The sequence below is a fragment of the Camelina sativa genome, chromosome 15, assembly GCF_000633955.1.
Source record: "Camelina sativa cultivar DH55 chromosome 15, Cs, whole genome shotgun sequence".
In the NCBI taxonomy this organism is placed as follows: domain Eukaryota; kingdom Viridiplantae; phylum Streptophyta; class Magnoliopsida; order Brassicales; family Brassicaceae; genus Camelina; species Camelina sativa.
The window spans coordinates 3412478-3431100 of NC_025699.1; the positions used below are offsets into that span (position 1 = coordinate 3412478).

Below are 18623 nucleotides of genomic sequence, written 5' to 3' on the forward strand. Positions count from 1 at the left end.
ATATTATCGTACTCTATAATGATTTCGTGCTGTGATATTTGAACAAAAGTTTCGAACTTTGAATAAATGTTGTAAAGGATTTTCTATCTTTACTCAAAGTATCTCATCAGTTAATGATGTGTTTGATTATATACATATATATTAGTCATATATATACGTAAGAAGTTTTTTTTTTTGGTTTGTGAGACCAATCACCAAACTAAGAAAAAGATATCAATCAAACAAAATTACTCTTTGGTTGGATTAGATGAGAAGAGAAGACTTCAAACAAAAAAACTATACAAATGAACTGAACTTGTTAGGCCCATAATGATAACCCACAACTGAACTCCAAATCATATCATTATTTATTTAAAGATCATCTCATTTTCTGTTGCAGGATAACTCTTTATATCAAGAATACGACATTTTCTTCACGTAATCTGAAAATACAAATTGTGTGTTTGATAAGTTAGTGCCGTAAGAAACTCTTTAAGAATGAAGCTACATATGCAAAATTTGCATGCCAAATATTTTCTCTCTTTTTGTGACCAACTTATAAACAATTAACTATATTTGATAAGATTTCAGTTGTAACCAAATACTATATCATTACAATTTGTTTTAAACTTTCTTTCTCATTATATCAGTTCAATTGAAATATTCGTACCATTTTCAGATATACAAAAAGAAAACTATAAAAATACTACTTAATTTGGTTTTAAAGATTAAAGACTGACATTAGTTGGGCTACTGAGCAATTCGACCAAACAAAACTCTAATATCATATTCGCACAGATAAATATCACCAACTCAGTTTGGTCTTAAGAGTTTTCCGATGCAACATAATTAATAATTAAACTTTAGAAGATTTGTTTTAAGATTATGTAGTTCGCAGTGAAGTGTATGTGTAAGGATAGGAGCTAGCATGGATTTGGTAGAATATCATAGAAATATAGATAATATATTAAAAACATTCGAGAATGACGATACATCACTGATTAAAATTAGCAACTAGCAAACCATGTCCTCATTTATTATTGGGTTCTTAGCTCTCCTAGTAGTAGCTTCCTCCATGATTTTTCTGCTTGTCTCAGTTAATACTGTAAAAGAGAAATAAAAAGGAGTTAGTGGTTTAGATCATTGTTATAAGCTCATTAATCACAAGAGAGAGAGATGTGTATATTACCTGTCGCAGTTGGTGGAAGGGCTGAACTTGTAAGGGAGATTGAGTCCACATTTTGAAGGCAAAGACAAAGCATTGTTGAGGTTGTTAGAAGTGTAAGAGACTCCTCCAATAGCAGATTTGATGCAACGGCATACGCTCTGACGATCCGCAGCGGTTTGAGCCTGACTGTTGAGCGCTTTGATACCGTTGCAGCAGCTTTCTGGGACGTTACCGCCCTGAACTATGTAGGAGACGCAAGGGTAAAGCTCGGCAACCGTCGTGCTGCAAGACACGGCTGCTTCACCACAGCGCAAAGCAAGAACCAGGCACACGGCTAGTAAGAGAGATTTCATGTTACTTTCTGTTTTTTTTTTGGTTGTTGTTGTTGTGTGTGTGTTGTGGTTAGGGTTAGAGAATTGAGAGGTTATTTATAGTTGGAAAGAGTTTAGGGTTGGCAGTTGAGGAGAAGTGATTGCTAGGACAGGACACGAGCGTTAGTGTTAGTTGTGGATGAATTTAATGTTTTACCTTCAGCCAATTTAAGATCCAACCCTCCGGATTCAATTGCATCCTATCGAACAATTTCTATTAAAATATAGTATCGTTTTTAGCTATCTAATTAAATTCATTGCTTAATCAATTCAAATTAAAAGGCCTACTAAATTAAATACTGATACCAACTATAGTAAGAAGTTGAGTAATTGGCATCTTAATTGGTTTATTGAAGAAGGATTGAAAATAAATTAAAAAATGTATCAAAAAGACGAATTAACAACCGATGATGAACGACTAATATGTGACAGTAATATTCATCTCATCCCAAATATGTCTAATAACTAGTATTAGAATTTAACTCGATCAACATCGAAATATTTGTAGATATTATTACTATAGTGTGTCATTTGTTGACCGACCAGTTTGAAAAGCTGTTTAATACATAGCGTATGCTTGTATGTTTTAAAAAGTTCAAAATATTTACAACTGCTTTTGAAAAATTAATGACACTTACTTTACTGCTCCTGCATCAAAATTTGAAAGACGGTGTTAACTCCTGTCTAAAAAACATTGACGATGATAGATGGAAAATAGTAGTACAAAATAGCGATAATTCTTAGGCGATGGATACTGAGTAGTATGGCAGCTCATACTGCATTCAACGCTAGTTTGGTTCGTACGTTTTTGTCTTTAAAAGTAGTTACAAAAACGATTTATATAGCTTTTTTTACGGAGAGAGCTTTTTCTCGCGAATTGGACTTGTTTTGAGAAGAATAAATTGGGTTTTAGAGAATAATCAAACTCGTTGTTGTTCCGTGTCGAACACTCGTGGGTGATCTTTCTTAGAAAATTAGGGTTCGAGTGTTTTTGTGTCGTTTGTTTAGGAATTAGATTCGAGTTTTGAAGTTACTGTTGTCTGACTAATTTCTTGTTTGCCTAATACCGAGGGTAGCAGCTTGAATCAGGTTATCCAGCCTTCACCTTATCAACAATTTTCTTCTAAGTTTTTTTCTTTTCTTTTGGTTGTTGTTGTCTACATTAGGATTGAGTAAGAAGCATAGCTAGTATTTTTAAGAATGAAATTCGGGGATGTATGAAGTTATTATGTACTAGTGTTGTACCCGATGCTATGCACCAGAAAATAATATTTATATCAAACATATTTTTGGAAAAAAAAACATTAAGATGTTTTTATATATTAACCAAATAAAAACAAAGTATTCATGTAGGAATTTTTTTTTTGTTAATTGACGTTGTGATATAATTGTTGACTGCACATGAATTTAAAATAAAAAAAAAAACAAAATTTTATATTAATTGGTATAGTGATATAATTATTAATTTTATATTATAAAAGTCTTAAATAAATATATACAATTTAAGTATTATTGAAACTTTAATACATTTTAAGATTTGAAATCATAAAATGAACCAAATTTTTTGAAAGTATTGTTCATATTAGTTTATATTAATATTGATTTACATATGTTAGATATATATTTCAATTGGTTAATTTGAAAAATATAGCCGCAATTATAAAATTCACTATAAAATATAATATATTTGAATTTACTTATCCATCTAACCATATTACACAAATGTAAAATAAAATAACTACAAAAAGATATATTGTTTAATGTTACTAATTCAACTGACATTTTTTTCAATTAAGATATTGCAATGAATAATTAGGAATTGAATTTGTTAGAAGTCAAGCTGGAGAAAGAAAATAAAATAGAACTAAAGTATATAGTTTTAATTTGGGAAAATTTTTTAAAGTGAAATAAGGGAAAAGAATCTGGTAGTTAAAAAGAATAAAAAAAAAGGAAAATAGTAGGACCAAGGACTCGAACTGAGCTAAAAGAATAGACAGGATTGACTCAATTGCCAACTGAACTAAAAGATCTATTTAGTTATTACTGCTAACTAATCTATAAAAAGTATTATGGGGCACGTGCCCCATGTAGGTATCAGAAGCTACCACCTCTCCTGATCAATTGACTTACTATCGCACCTCTGTCTGTGCAGGACTCTGATTGAAAACGGTGTCAAACTGAGACACCGTTCCATTTTTTGTAATCATTGATGACAAGTCCCGTGACCAGGTATGAATATGCTCAGTTATAGAACTCTTGACATGAATCAATTCCACTATAGATTGTTCTCTAACAAAAACTAGCCATAGAAAGATAACGAGATATCTTGTGATCAAGGCAGCAAAGGTTTAACAAGAAATTAGCTAAACTGTAATACAAAATGTCTCCTCCATATAATTCCAATTGCGCCATAGCCAGTACTGTACGATACCCTTAAGGTAGAGTTCCAACTTCCAAAGTATATTAATACACTGAAAAAAAAACCTTCAAACAAGAACAGAAACTCAAAAGAAGCTTCATCGCCCGATTCTAGCAACCCGATTTCTCAACTTCCGATTATGTTTCTCCTGAAAGAATCAATCAAGGAACATATTATACAATTTGTGGCATTATGATTGGCTTTCTAGACAACCTTTATGCAGCTTAAACTACTCACTCAGGAACACAAACAAATATCGAAATTTCGAAGTTCCTATAGCTTTAAAGGTGGTTTCGTTTATTCATTAGTACCTGTTGAAATAAGAAAGCAGAGCTCGTCTCAACATCCGAAGCCAAGCTTTGGATCTTCGCCAACATCTTCTCATACATATCTTCAATCCCGCCAGTGAAACTCGCAGCTTCAGCTCCAACCAAACATTTCAAGTCTCCAACTTGTAACCCTTCAGCCAACGCATCGATCTCCTTCTGATCCTTCGCTGCTTGCTTCTTCGCACCCAAGGAACCCTCATCCCGATCCACGATCATGGCTGAGCTATCCAACTCGCAGATTAGCGGCGGAAATCCCGATTTCGGGCTAAACGAACCGTAATGGCCTCGAAACGCCGGTCCAATGTTGACTATACCAACGGATCTCGGTTCGAGCCGTTGTTTCGAGGATCGGAATTGGTACGCACGGTACTCGTGCGTGTGGATGCATTGATCAGTCGACGGCGTAGTGAGAAGGAAGAACACGCAGGAAGCCATGTTCGTCGATTTAGGGTTTTGCGAATCCTCGATCGGCAAGTGAAATTGAGACGAGAGAGACGAAGTGACGGCTGACTCTCTCATTGAGGGACGGTTAGCTGTTTTCCGGCGGGCGGAGAACCAGCCAATTAAGCGGTCCGGTGAGTCGACTCGGAGTGATTCGACTCGACGCGAGTTAACTCGGCCAAGCGGATCGTAGAATGAGACGGTCTTACCGGTGCAGACGAAGCTGGTAACGGTGGCGACAATTTGATCAGACGAGGCGAGCGAATCCGCCGGAGAGTCGTCGGAGAGATTAGAGGAGACGATGCGGTGGATTTGGCCGAAGATCAAGCCATCGACGTCACTGGGAGAGGAGGAAGCTCGTTGAATCAGCGACGCCAATATTGAACCCGAAATCTCGATTTTCTCAAGTGAGAGATCGTCCATGGCGACGACGAGAAAGAGCACAACGAAGGGGAAAATGTGACGTCACTGAAATCTCTCTGCAAATAAAAACAGCATCTTCTTCAGGACATGTTAAAGACGACGTGACGTTTCGCGTTTCAAAGAGAGGTTAGAGTGTCGTTTTGTTGTTAAAAAAACGGGATGAGTTTCCATATTCGAAGCCCGTTTATTCACTCATATAGGCCCAATTAAATAGAAAAAAAAAAAACATTTTTAATATGAAAGGTCAATGCAAAAACGTTTTGTTATAACTTATACGAAGCCGCCGAACCCTCCTCTCTCGTCTTCCCTATCACTTAGAACTTTGGGGAAAAGGAAGAGACAGAGGAATCCCAACAAGTGTGAACGTGATCCGGTTCTAGGTATGTTAGCTCTTGGTCATTTCTGCAGTTGTTTTCAGATTGTATGTCGAGGTTAAGTACTCTTCTCTGTGTCTTGTAGACTCGGAAGCAATGGTTTGTTATAGAGAACCCACAATGTATGATAATTTTCTGGCATCTCTCGGTTTATCGAACAAAGTTGTTACCCGTATGAAGAAAAGAAGGTAACTGTGTTGCCAAGTTTCAATCATTTAGTTGTAATTGTTGTTATTTTGCATTGATGTATGTGCACTCGTTAGTTATTTTGTATATTTGCATTTTTTTTTAACAGGCACATGGAGGAGGAAGGTAAAAGCGACACAGATATGATTCAAGGTATGCTTTTCCTTATCTTGTTGCCAGTTTCTCGTTACTCATCACGGTCCTTTTGGTTGTATTTGTTGCATTCATCGTTCTAAATCATACTTCTTATCTTGTCTTTGTTAAAGGGGGTGGTCAGGAAAGTCTCGGTGCTCTTACTAGGAACACAGAGCAGGAGAATCATAATCTTTATAATGAGGAAGAAGAAGGTTTTGAAACGGATGATGAGGAGCATGAGTTGTGTACCTATGGTCAATCTTCATCTACTAGTTCATTTAGAGAGCACCTAAGTCACATATTATCAACTGAAGAAGTAAATACTTTACCAAAAGGCAACTGGAAGTTTAAATGGGAAGCACCTGCCATTGGCATGCCAAATTGCACCTGGAAAGGAACTAGACCAAATTTTCTTCATGTATGTATTGTCTGCTTATAACATTGTCCAACAAAAAAAATATTGTTGCAGAGTTTGCCTTCCCTACACTTACGAATCACAACCCCCCCTTTTTTTTTTACAGGTTGCTCAGAGTGATCCAACTTATGGTCTCAAGCCTAAGTTATATAAGCACTGGCTTCAGTTATACGAGAAATCTGGAGGAAAAGATTTTGGCTCATCTAACAGAAGAAGATTCTTCTCCATTTGTATGTATCAATCACCCCTTTTTTATTTTCTTTTGGTCTTGTTATATATATATTTCTCATATTGACTTTATACTAGGCAATACCTACAGGTTTTTCAGTAACTATACATAAGTTTTTTACTACTACTTAGTATTTGATATTTTTCTAGGCAACAGCTATCTGGATATTTTTCATTCTAACAAGAAACCCTATTACAATGGAGGCCGTAGAGAAGACACCAGTCAAATGGACGCATACCTTATGCATTCTGTATGTGCATACTTTTTTTTTTTTTCTTTCTGTTGATTGCTTTTTCATTATTCCACTTGGCATTTTTCTCCGTTTTATTGAAGTTAGTTTGTCTTATTGCAGTTAAATCACATTTTTAGAACTAGAGATCTTGTCAAGAAGAATGAATGTAAAATTTCCAATCTTCCTGAAGAGGAAATTCTCTCTGATGATGGATTTAGAGACCAAGGATTTACTCGTCCAAAGGTGATGATCCCTTTTGTGATCAAATCTGTTGCTCCTCGCATTTGACAAAATTGGTCTTACATTTATTGTATGTGTATCCAGGTGCTGATTCTACTTCCATACAAGAGTATTGCTTTTCGTGCTGTGATGAGGCTCATTCAACTAACTCCAGAATCTCAGAGGGTATATACAAATTTTTTTCCGGCACACGTGGTGAATATCACTGATATTGTCTCAGTTACTGATTCTGAGTTGCCCTGTATACATTGGTTTCAGGTTAATGTAGAATACCTTGACCGGTTTAATAAGGAATTTGGATGTGATGTGAGCACATGGGAAAATGAAATATCAGAAAAACCTTCTGATTGGCAAGCCCTTATTGGTGATGGGAACGATGATGATGTCTTTATGATAGGCATTAAGCATACAAAGAAGAGTATTAGGCTGTATGGTGATTTCTATTCCTCGGACATGATTATTGCTTCACCCCTTGGGATAGTTACAGCCATTGGTAAAAAAGAAGATAAAAAGGAACAAGATGTTGATTATCTGTCCTCCATCGAGGTAATTTTTTGTTTATCATTGATGCCAACATGGATCAGTTACATTAGACTACCATTCGTCTGTTTCTTGTTGAAATTACTAATATTTCTTTCATTTACATTTGGATAGGTTTTGGTTATCGATCATGCAGATGTAATGTCTATGCAGAATTGGAAGCACGTTGATACAGCCGTCAAACAATTAAATAGATTGCCATCAAAACCACATAGTACCAACATCATGCGAGTCCGACCGTTGTATGTAGTTCTTTTTTCTAACTTGCAACTTATTCTCTCTAATAAGATGTATATGTCCCACTCCCCAACTATGTCAGAATCTCTCAGTAAAATCAGTCTTATGTTTAGGTATCTGGATGGACATGCACGGTTCTATCGGCAGTCAATATTTATAAGCTCTTATTTAACCGCAGGTTTTTTTTCACTTGTGGCAATTTTCCATTTTGTCTGTGCTTTTGCTATATATTTCCATAACCCCTGATTATGGTTAAGTTTTCAAACTCGTATCACTAACCCGGAGAATATTTCTTTGCAGAAATGGATTCTCTATTCAATCATCATTGCTTGAACTATAAAGGAAAGGTGGGTGTGGGATTTCTCTTTTGCGGGTATATTTTTGTTTCTTGCGTTATGAGGGTATTAGATAGATGATTGACGGGATGGCTAGGCCAGAGACTACTACCTACTACTACTGTAGTTTGAATTGAACTATTATGTCTCCTCCAAACCAAGATTGCAGTTTTTATATTAAAAATTTCCCATCACGCGATTAATTAGTTGAATCAATGCAGATGAAGCTGGAGTGTGCGTACGATGGTGTTCTTAAGGAAGTGTTGTGCAATGCCACTCAGGTATAATAAATATATCATCTTAGTTCGACATAAAAGTTGTAGTCATCTTATCTTTTTCGTCTTTGTTGCAGTTTTTTGAAAGATTTGATGCAACCTCCATGGTCCATGCTAACGATGCACGTTTTGAATATTTTACCAAAAAGGTCTAGTTTTGATTTGTTTAGTAACATACATGTTCATGGATAAAAAAATATATGACGGATGATATTGTGCATTGCCACATTTCATTGTTGAATTTTTGTTTCTGTACCATTAAAAGTAGTGTTACTACACAGATTATACTTTTAATGTTTTGTTTATAATTGCTAAATACTGATTGTCTTCTTCTTTTTGGTACAGGTGTTCCCAAGGATTAGAGATTCTGTTCAGGTACTCTATAATAAAAAGACAGCCTTGGTATCACGTAAATTTGGGAGCTTGATGTGTCGTATTTTTTTAATCATGTTTGTAGGGTGGAGTAATGATCTTTATCAATTCTTACTTCGAGTACTATATTATTGCAAAGTATCTGAAGTCGCAAGACGCCTCTTTCTGTTTTATTGATGAGTGAGACCATGTGTTCCCCTATTTTGAAGCATTGTGTTAATCCGGAATTGTTTAATTTGATTGGATGGTTTGTTAATCGTGACTCTCCACTTCTCAGAGATGCAAGCACAGAGGTTAAATCCCGTGCACGACAAGAGTTTTTTGACGGGAGCAAACAGATCATGCTTTACACTGAGAGAGCATACTTCTTTTGGGGATACAAGGTTTTCTTTTTCACCTTTTGTTTTAGGTTCTGATTAAATAACTATTTCTGATCAATGTCGGCTTCTCTGGTATCAGGTCCGCGGCATAAAGAAATTAATTTTTTATTCTCTGCCGGAGCGAAAGGAGTTTTACCCTCGGATAACGAACATGCTTGAAGAATCAGATGACATGGTGTCCACTGTGCTTTTTTCTCGTTATGATGTGCGCCAGGTAAGTCTTCTGATGGTTTTTTACACAATGAGAGAGTCATACCTTTGTCATTTTGTGTCCTCCATCGATTCAACTACTTACTAGTTCCTCAACTCTTAATTGGAAAATATTAAGCTTAGAGATCAGTATTTTGTTCTTCTCTTTGTATTAATTATTTTCCTATATAACAAACTCTTAATTGGTTTTGCTTGTCATTTTGTTTTCACTCTCGGTCTGATGCAAGTGTTGTTTATATGGATCCAATGTGATGTTTGTTTGCAGCTGAAAAGGATCGTCGGGAATGATAAAGGAAGTAGATTGATCAGTTCTGAGAGTAGCATCGTTGCTTTCCGTTAAGAAGGAGTGGAGACTGGAGAGTGATCAACGTGCCCATCCAAAGCTTTTTAATTTTGATTTTTTATATATTTAAATTTCTTTTTATTTTTATTTTTCAGTCAAGTGGAGGATTGAATATTTATTAATATATCACAAAATCATTACAAAGAGGAGAACAGGCAGAAAATGAAAGGATACAAAATTAAGCCAAACTATTACACACTAATAATATAAAGGCCACCAAACCGGATTCAACAAATCTATATCGATGATTTTTAAGCTTACTCTCTCAGGTAGCCAAACTGTCAAGACAAAAGAAACCGGATGATGGACTTGTAAAACCGTAAAACAGAGTTCTTGAAGAGGTAAAGAGTTAGAGAATATGAAAAGTTTGACGTCGAAAAATTGAATAGTTTCTCAATTAGATTATGAAAACTCGTTAGGTTAGTGCAGTCGACCCCTAACGTATCCGCCAAGATTTTATGAACATGGTTCGCGCCTCACATCACACGGTGATCTTTTTTCCCGGATAAACACTTGGCCTCCATTCAGTAGCTTTCGTAACAAGGTCTCGGGTTTCGTGATGAAGAGTAGCATGTCCATATACATCTCCAGCCTCTCACGGTGTTCGCATGGAAGAATCCAACTCTACTGTTTACTGCATCTTCAGAACATGTTAAAGACGACGTGGCGTTTCGCGTTTCAAAGAGTGGTTAGCGTGTCGTTTTGTTGTTTAAAAAACGGGATGAGTTTCCATATTCGAAGCTCGTTTATTCACGCACCTAAAGGCCCAATTAAATAGAGAAAAACATTTCAAAGGGAAAATATGAAAGGTCAATTAGTTCCTTAATCTTCTGCTTTGACGTAGCAACGGTGTTTACAAGTGTCGCCGTATTATTTTCTAGTTGCTAATTAAGAAGAGCTAATAGTTTTCTTGTTTTGCATATTACGAGGAACAAAACAACTCTTCACTTAGTTCGGAGTTTTGAAAGACAAGAGGAAAAAAACGAAGAAGATGGTGCATCCACTGGTTGATAGGGCCACAAGTGACATGCTCATTGGCCCTGATTGGGCCATGAACCTCGAGATATGTGACATGCTTAATCATGAGCCTGGGTACGACCTTCTTTCACTAAATATTTTTCTATGATCGGAAAATCCTCGATCTGGTCGATCAGAAACAATGTTGTAAAGGACAAATGGACAAATCGTAATAGTTGAATTTATGATGTCCTAAAGAGAATACATGCAATTCTTCTTTTTGATGTCTTACTAACAATAGTAGTGGTATTTTTTTTTTTCGTTAATCCTAACATGTTATACTAGATTTGTGTTGATCATTGAAGTTTTGGATGGTTTGCATTTAATTTGGTTTTGATTTTTCTTTTTTTTATTCTATATCATCGTTTTTGATATGTGAGTGTTTGTAGGCAAACAAGAGAGGTAGTGAGTGGAATCAAGAAGAGGCTTACTAGTAGGACTTCCAAGGTTCAGCTTTTGGCTCTTACAGTAAGTTCTATTCAATGAAATGTTCTTACATAATTGAAAACCAAACTTCACTTCAGTTTGATATGCAAACAACCAATATAGTCTTTAGATATTTACTTCTTCTTTTTTTTTTCCTTTTTCAAATTAATTAAACATGTATTTTTGGGATTGTTACAATTGTAGTTACTAGAGACAATTATGAACAATTGTGGGGAACTTATTCATATGCAAGTTGCAGAGAAGGATATACTTCATAAGATGGTGAAGATGGCCAAAAAGAAGGTCAGGATATTATATGATTCTTTTTTTTTAACTATTATTTCATCTATGATCATTTTTGTGTCACACCAAACTTATCATGTTGTTTTTGTAAAAATTGTAGCCTAACATCCAAGTGAGGGAGAAGATATTGATACTTATAGATACTTGGCAAGAGAGCTTTTCAGGCCCACAAGGAAGACATCCACAATATTATGCAGCATACCAAGAACTGTTGGTATGTTTCATTTTTGCTGTAATAATGCATAGTTCGCATTTTAGGATTTCATTTATTTTTCTTTATCTATTTGCAGCGGGCAGGAACTGTATTCCCTCAAAGACCTCATACCACACTCAGTTCAGGACAAACTGGTCCTTCGATAACGTACCCTCAGAGTTCTCGTAATGCTAGACAAGCAGCTACTGATACTTCAGCAGAGTCAGAATTTCCAACTTTGAGGTGTTTATCTTGATATTTATTTGCCCACTGTTTTCTAGGAATATTGAAAATAAAAAGATTGATAAAATAGCATTGCTTGGTTGAAGTTTGACAGAAATTCAAAATGCTAGAGGAATTATGGATGTCTTAGCTGAAATGATGAACGCAATAGATAAAAACAACAAAGAGGTATATCTTTAACATCCAATTTCTGAAAAGACGGTATGTAACATTTTGGTAAACATTATATTGGTGTCACCTTTGCAGGGGCTTAAACAAGAGGTTCTTGTAGATCTCGTTGGCCAATGTCGCACCTATAAGCAAAGAGTAGTACACCTTGTAAACTCGACATCGTAAAGATCTAAAACTTAAACTTCAAACTTGTGTTTTGACATTCTAACAATTATGACGAATACATTGATTACTATATACGTTTTTGGTTCATGTGTCAGAGATGAATCATTGCTTTGCCAAGGCTTAGCCTTAAATGACGATTTGCAGCGCCTACTTGCAAAGCACGAATCCATCGCCTCTGGAAACAGTTTGATAGAAAAGGAAGATAAATCTAAAAAGGAAGTTCCTAAGGACACAACTCAGATCATAGATGTTGGTTCAAGGTAAGAAACAGCTCTCGTTATTTCGGTTCATGACTAAGTTTGACTATGACATTCTAAAATATATAAAATTTCTTTTGCAGTGAAACCAAAGCTTGTAGTGTTGTGGCTTCTGCAACAAATGGTCCAAAAATAGACCTTCTAAGTGGTGATGACTTTGAGACTCCAAATGCAGAAAACTCATTAGCTATTGTTCCTCTCGGACCTCCACAACCAAGTAGTCCCGTAGCAACGCCAGATAACTCCATCGTCTTAATCGATATGTTATCAGATAACAACTGCGAAAGCTCTACTCCAACTTCGAATCCACACGCACAGAATCAGATGGTGCAACAACATCACTCAAATGGATTTGGACCAGCTGGCCATCAAGAGCAACCTTTTTATGGACAAGGGTCATCTGGTCCTGTTTGGAATCTCCAAATTACCCAACAACACCAACAACCATCTTCTCCTGCCTACGGAAACCAACCCTTTTCGCCTAGCTTTAGCCCGCCCGCCTCTCCTCACTATGGTATTACTTTTGGACTGATATTGGTACCTACATAGAACTCCGACTAATTAACATACTAACTTATTTTCTCTGTTGTCATATGGTCTTATTATAAGGTGGACAAAACAACAATGTTCTAGCACTACCCCCACCACCATGGGAAGCTCAATCTCCAAGCTCGAGCCCTCAATACTCTCCTACTCATCCAATGCAAGTGACTCAAGTGGTCATCACCACACACAGTCATCAACCCTTCGGTTACAACCCTCAAGGTGGCTCTCCTCATCCCCCGAACAACAACAACAACAACTTGTTCGGAATGTTCCTCCCTCCAATGACAGGAGGCCACATGCCACCCTTTGGCCACAACCCAAACGTCATAAACAACAATTACAATCCCGCCATGTACGGAGGAGGCTACGGAGGAGGAGGACAAGCTCAGCCACCACAACAGTATCTTCTAGAACAACAAATGTACGGCATGTCTCTTCAAGACAATGGAAACAACAACAATACAAACCCTTACCAAGTTTCTTCTCATCATCAACAACAGCCTTTGGCTCTTAACCATCCACCAATGATGAAGCCTATGAATAAGAAACCAGAAGACAAGTTGTTTGGTGATCTTGTTGAACTCTCCAAATTCAAGAAACCCACTTCAGGACGAGCTGGTAGTATGTAACATTTTACACCACAATTTTTTTATTTACTTCAAAATTAGAGATTTCAAAAATGTTTTGACTTTTTTTTTTTTTTGGTCTATTGACTTTTGAAATAAATATCAAAACTATTAATCTTTTTGTCGCCGCCAAATTAAAATTGAGAAATTCTCACTTCGTCTTCTTCAATGGAGGAAGACGATTCGAACTCGATCTCTGCTGAATCAATCTCTCTCGACACTCTAGCTTCAATTAGATCACTCATTATCAACGCCGACACTTCCGACTCTATAATTTCCTCGGTGTTCGATTTCCTTACTGGTCTTCTGAGTCGAGGAGACTCGCCGATTCTTCACCACATCCTCAAGCTACTCTCCGATCTTGCCTTCCGGCGAAAGGAATTAGCGCCACAGATCTTCGACTCGGTCCTTTCCAACTTACTCCGCCTTCAAAACTCCGCCGCCGCCGTGGAATCGCTTGCTGTGCTGGCGTCGTTATCCGAGAGATACCCTAGCATCGCCGCCACCGCGAATTCCAAAATCGACGGCGAGGTATTTGCGTCGATTTGTCTCGGAGCACCTATATCGTCTCGGCTGTGGCTACTTAGGAACGCGGAGAGGTTCAATGTCCCGTCGTCCGTACTTTTCACCTTGTTTTTAGGGTTTACCAAGGATCCGTATCCTTATATTCGAAAACTAGCTCTGGATGGACTGATTAGTGTATGTAAGGCTGGTGATTTGAATCACGCTCATGCCGTGGAAGGTTGCTATACTCGTGCTGTTGAGCTTCTAGGCGATGCTGAAGATAGCGTCAGATCTTCTGCAGTTCGTGCAGTAAGTTTCTCTTTGATTTGATGAAATTGCGGTTGAAAGAATTGTTATAAGCTAATGATCGGATCATATCTAATTGGGGAGTTGGCAACTTTTTGAATGTTCAGGTCAGTGTGTGGGGCAAAGTGATGATTGCTTCCAAGGAAGAAGAGGTGGACAGAAGAGAATGTACAGATGCTGTGTTTCTCCAGGTAACTAGCTCCTCTTTAGCTTGTGTAGCATTTGAAGTCTCGTCTTTGGAGCTGTCTTATACCTAGCTACGAATTGATACAATGACTAGTCAGTTTTGTGATATCCACAATATGAAATAACATGCTGAAGTTTGAAATTGTATTTGCAAACGAGCTTAAATAACCAAATGTCTGATGTTTTCTTATAAACATGCTTTCAGCTTTGTTCTATCGTGAGAGATATGAGCGTAGACGTGAGGGTTGAGGTCTTCAGGGGATTTGGGATTGTAGGAACTGCATCAGAAAGCATTATATTGCAAACAATTTCTAAAAAAGTATTGGGAGCCAGGAAAGGGAAGAAACCGCAGAATCATCTTTCGAATGTATCAGCTGATGTCGCTGCTGCAGCTGGAATTTTCATCCATGGTTTTGAAGATGAATTCTACGAGGTATCCTTATAAGAAAATTCCTTTTTCGTTTTGTTATGGTGCCTTTATGTGCAATCCTGTTAAGTAAGTTCTGTAGACAAGAATTTAGTTGAGTTTTTATTGTTTCTGGCACTTTTATAAACAGCATTTCTATGCATCATTTTTGAAGGTACGGGAAGCTGCGGTTGACTCCTTCCACTCCCTCTCAGTAAATTCTATCAAATTCCCAGATGAAGCTGTTTACCTATTGATGGATATGTTATACGATGATTATATGGTTGTCAAGTTGAAAGCTTTAGATGCATTGCATCATATAGCAGACTTGGGGGACCTGAAGATACAGGAAACTTATATGCCCGCCGTAAGTCACCATATCTTCTGCCTTTTTATTTCTTTCTATTGTAATGNTGGCTCTCCTCATCCCCCGAACAACAACAACAACAACTTGTTCGGAATGTTCCTCCCTCCAATGACAGGAGGCCACATGCCACCCTTTGGCCACAACCCAAACGTCATAAACAACAATTACAATCCCGCCATGTACGGAGGAGGCTACGGAGGAGGAGGACAAGCTCAGCCACCACAACAGTATCTTCTAGAACAACAAATGTACGGCATGTCTCTTCAAGACAATGGAAACAACAACAATACAAACCCTTACCAAGTTTCTTCTCATCATCAACAACAGCCTTTGGCTCTTAACCATCCACCAATGATGAAGCCTATGAATAAGAAACCAGAAGACAAGTTGTTTGGTGATCTTGTTGAACTCTCCAAATTCAAGAAACCCACTTCAGGACGAGCTGGTAGTATGTAACATTTTACACCACAATTTTTTTATTTACTTCAAAATTAGAGATTTCAAAAATGTTTTGACTTTTTTTTTTTTTTGGTCTATTGACTTTTGAAATAAATATCAAAACTATTAATCTTTTTGTCGCCGCCAAATTAAAATTGAGAAATTCTCACTTCGTCTTCTTCAATGGAGGAAGACGATTCGAACTCGATCTCTGCTGAATCAATCTCTCTCGACACTCTAGCTTCAATTAGATCACTCATTATCAACGCCGACACTTCCGACTCTATAATTTCCTCGGTGTTCGATTTCCTTACTGGTCTTCTGAGTCGAGGAGACTCGCCGATTCTTCACCACATCCTCAAGCTACTCTCCGATCTTGCCTTCCGGCGAAAGGAATTAGCGCCACAGATCTTCGACTCGGTCCTTTCCAACTTACTCCGCCTTCAAAACTCCGCCGCCGCCGTGGAATCGCTTGCTGTGCTGGCGTCGTTATCCGAGAGATACCCTAGCATCGCCGCCACCGCGAATTCCAAAATCGACGGCGAGGTATTTGCGTCGATTTGTCTCGGAGCACCTATATCGTCTCGGCTGTGGCTACTTAGGAACGCGGAGAGGTTCAATGTCCCGTCGTCCGTACTTTTCACCTTGTTTTTAGGGTTTACCAAGGATCCGTATCCTTATATTCGAAAACTAGCTCTGGATGGACTGATTAGTGTATGTAAGGCTGGTGATTTGAATCACGCTCATGCCGTGGAAGGTTGCTATACTCGTGCTGTTGAGCTTCTAGGCGATGCTGAAGATAGCGTCAGATCTTCTGCAGTTCGTGCAGTAAGTTTCTCTTTGATTTGATGAAATTGCGGTTGAAAGAATTGTTATAAGCTAATGATCGGATCATATCTAATTGGGGAGTTGGCAACTTTTTGAATGTTCAGGTCAGTGTGTGGGGCAAAGTGATGATTGCTTCCAAGGAAGAAGAGGTGGACAGAAGAGAATGTACAGATGCTGTGTTTCTCCAGGTAACTAGCTCCTCTTTAGCTTGTGTAGCATTTGAAGTCTCGTCTTTGGAGCTGTCTTATACCTAGCTACGAATTGATACAATGACTAGTCAGTTTTGTGATATCCACAATATGAAATAACATGCTGAAGTTTGAAATTGTATTTGCAAACGAGCTTAAATAACCAAATGTCTGATGTTTTCTTATAAACATGCTTTCAGCTTTGTTCTATCGTGAGAGATATGAGCGTAGACGTGAGGGTTGAGGTCTTCAGGGGATTTGGGATTGTAGGAACTGCATCAGAAAGCATTATATTGCAAACAATTTCTAAAAAAGTATTGGGAGCCAGGAAAGGGAAGAAACCGCAGAATCATCTTTCGAATGTATCAGCTGATGTCGCTGCTGCAGCTGGAATTTTCATCCATGGTTTTGAAGATGAATTCTACGAGGTATCCTTATAAGAAAATTCCTTTTTCGTTTTGTTATGGTGCCTTTATGTGCAATCCTGTTAAGTAAGTTCTGTAGACAAGAATTTAGTTGAGTTTTTATTGTTTCTGGCACTTTTATAAACAGCATTTCTATGCATCATTTTTGAAGGTACGGGAAGCTGCGGTTGACTCCTTCCACTCCCTCTCAGTAAATTCTATCAAATTCCCAGATGAAGCTGTTTACCTATTGATGGATATGTTATACGATGATTATATGGTTGTCAAGTTGAAAGCTTTAGATGCATTGCATCATATAGCAGACTTGGGGGACCTGAAGATACAGGAAACTTATATGCCCGCCGTAAGTCACCATATCTTCTGCCTTTTTATTTCTTTCTATTGTAATGAGTAGGCAAACAGCTTATGAGAATGCAGATGCAATACTTCTCTTGCTATACTTCATAAGTTTGGTATGTTGTCTCGTGTGGTCCAGGTTTTATGCATATAACCAACCTCGTATGAGTTTAGGCCCACTGAAGTAGCTCCATAATTCTTTGCACTCTAGGGCCTAATGCTTAACGAGACAATAAGTGATTTGGTACTAAACTAGCCTCGCTGCCACTGACTCCATGATTGTCACTTGGTTCTATTTGGCTATATCTTTGCTACGAGTTTTGATAAAGACCTTCTACTTGACTTTGCAGTTTTTGGAAGCTATTGTTGATACTTCTGAGAACATAAGAGTTGAGGCTAGAAACATTCTTAAACTGGCAAAGCTGCCTGATTTGAAGCTGGTCGACAAATGTGTTAATGGTGTCCTTAAAAGTTTAGAGATGTATCCACAGGTTGGTACAGTTATCTACAGAGATGAAGTAGCTTCTGATTTCATCAATTCTTTCTTTTTCTTTTTCTTCTTCTGAACCTTAATTTTCTTGCTATTTCATCCTAGGACGAACCTAATACCTTGTCTGCCCTGTTCCATTTTGGACAAAACCACGCGAAGTTCTTAGCCAGTCTGGTTAAGAGATTTAGTGAACAGGTAAACGAGAAACTATTTATCACTCTTTTTTTGTTAACTATAGGCATATGAATTATTTTCTTTGCTTACTCTTGCATACTCTCCAGTTAGGGACAGCTTCCGGAAATAAATCTGAATTCAACAGCCGACACTTATCTGCATCTCTTATGCTGATAATCTCAGCCCCTCTCTCAAACAAACAAAGCATCACCTCCATACCACCCCTGGCTTTTTCATATTCACTTGCAATGCTGGGGAAATTCTCTCGTGGACTTCATGAGATGATGGACCAGGATACGCTTTTGGCTTACTTGACTCATTGCACTATTCTTTCTGCTTCTTCGGGTACAGAATTCAACAAAGGAGATATATTTTTTCATGCATATAGGCACGGT

The 18623-nt window shown here is 37.6% G+C and overlaps 6 protein-coding genes across 7 annotated transcripts in view; 4 read left to right on the forward strand and 2 right to left on the reverse strand.

The window, feature by feature from the left end:
• LOC104745029 (non-specific lipid-transfer protein 6-like) lies at nucleotides 913-1561 on the reverse strand. The gene is made up of 2 exons (XM_010466187.2): nucleotides 1169-1561; nucleotides 913-1082 (listed from the first exon to the last, which is right to left on the reverse strand). Exons 1-2 carry the CDS (start codon nucleotides 1498-1500, stop codon nucleotides 1073-1075), a joined length of 342 nt encoding a protein of 113 aa, XP_010464489.1. The 5' UTR covers nucleotides 1501-1561; the 3' UTR covers nucleotides 913-1072.
• On the reverse strand, nucleotides 3764-5225 carry LOC104745031 (BRISC complex subunit Abro1-like). Its single transcript, XM_010466190.2, has 2 exons — nucleotides 4249-5225; nucleotides 3764-4085 (listed from the first exon to the last, which is right to left on the reverse strand). Exons 1-2 carry the CDS (start codon nucleotides 5128-5130, stop codon nucleotides 4035-4037), a joined length of 933 nt encoding a protein of 310 aa, XP_010464492.1. The 5' UTR covers nucleotides 5131-5225; the 3' UTR covers nucleotides 3764-4034.
• On the forward strand, nucleotides 5294-9858 carry LOC104745030 (U3 small nucleolar RNA-associated protein 25-like). The gene is made up of 19 exons (XM_010466189.2): nucleotides 5294-5510; nucleotides 5590-5692; nucleotides 5800-5843; nucleotides 5957-6243; nucleotides 6347-6470; nucleotides 6619-6719; nucleotides 6822-6944; nucleotides 7026-7106; nucleotides 7200-7487; nucleotides 7596-7723; nucleotides 7832-7896; nucleotides 8019-8065; nucleotides 8275-8334; nucleotides 8406-8477; nucleotides 8674-8703; nucleotides 8786-8880; nucleotides 8978-9083; nucleotides 9160-9294; nucleotides 9556-9858. The coding sequence occupies exons 1-19, from the start codon at nucleotides 5378-5380 to the stop codon at nucleotides 9628-9630; spliced, it is 2097 nt and encodes a 698-aa protein (XP_010464491.1). The 5' UTR covers nucleotides 5294-5377; the 3' UTR covers nucleotides 9631-9858.
• On the forward strand, nucleotides 10574-13625 carry LOC104745032 (TOM1-like protein 2). Of its 2 annotated transcripts, none has more exons than XM_010466191.2 (10): nucleotides 10574-10725; nucleotides 11040-11118; nucleotides 11281-11379; nucleotides 11480-11593; nucleotides 11670-11815; nucleotides 11902-11983; nucleotides 12062-12147; nucleotides 12247-12411; nucleotides 12492-12922; nucleotides 13018-13625. In XM_010466191.2, exons 1-10 carry the CDS (start codon nucleotides 10625-10627, stop codon nucleotides 13581-13583), a joined length of 1869 nt encoding a protein of 622 aa, XP_010464493.1. In that variant the 5' UTR covers nucleotides 10574-10624; the 3' UTR covers nucleotides 13584-13625. The 2 variants fall into 2 exon arrangements, with proteins under 2 accessions (XP_010464493.1, XP_010464494.1); XM_010466192.1 differs by lacking the exon at nucleotides 10574-10725 and adding an exon at nucleotides 10743-10896.
• On the forward strand, nucleotides 13749-15805 carry LOC109129055 (protein SIEL-like). The gene is made up of 4 exons (XM_019236617.1): nucleotides 13749-14393; nucleotides 14498-14581; nucleotides 14782-15009; nucleotides 15134-15805. The coding sequence occupies exons 1-4, from the start codon at nucleotides 13749-13751 to the stop codon at nucleotides 15803-15805; spliced, it is 1629 nt and encodes a 542-aa protein (XP_019092162.1).
• The window catches only part of LOC104745035 (protein SIEL-like), a 4130-nt gene continuing 1431 nt past the window's right edge, over nucleotides 15925-18623 (forward strand). Inside the window, exons 1-7 of the mRNA XM_019236997.1 lie at nucleotides 15925-16615; nucleotides 16720-16803; nucleotides 17004-17231; nucleotides 17380-17571; nucleotides 17915-18055; nucleotides 18160-18249; nucleotides 18336-18616. Of these exons, the coding sequence (XP_019092542.1) occupies nucleotides 15971-16615; nucleotides 16720-16803; nucleotides 17004-17231; nucleotides 17380-17571; nucleotides 17915-18055; nucleotides 18160-18249; nucleotides 18336-18616 (1661 nt within the window). The 5' untranslated portion in view covers nucleotides 15925-15970. The remainder of the gene's footprint in view (nucleotides 16616-16719; nucleotides 16804-17003; nucleotides 17232-17379; nucleotides 17572-17914; nucleotides 18056-18159; nucleotides 18250-18335; nucleotides 18617-18623) is intronic.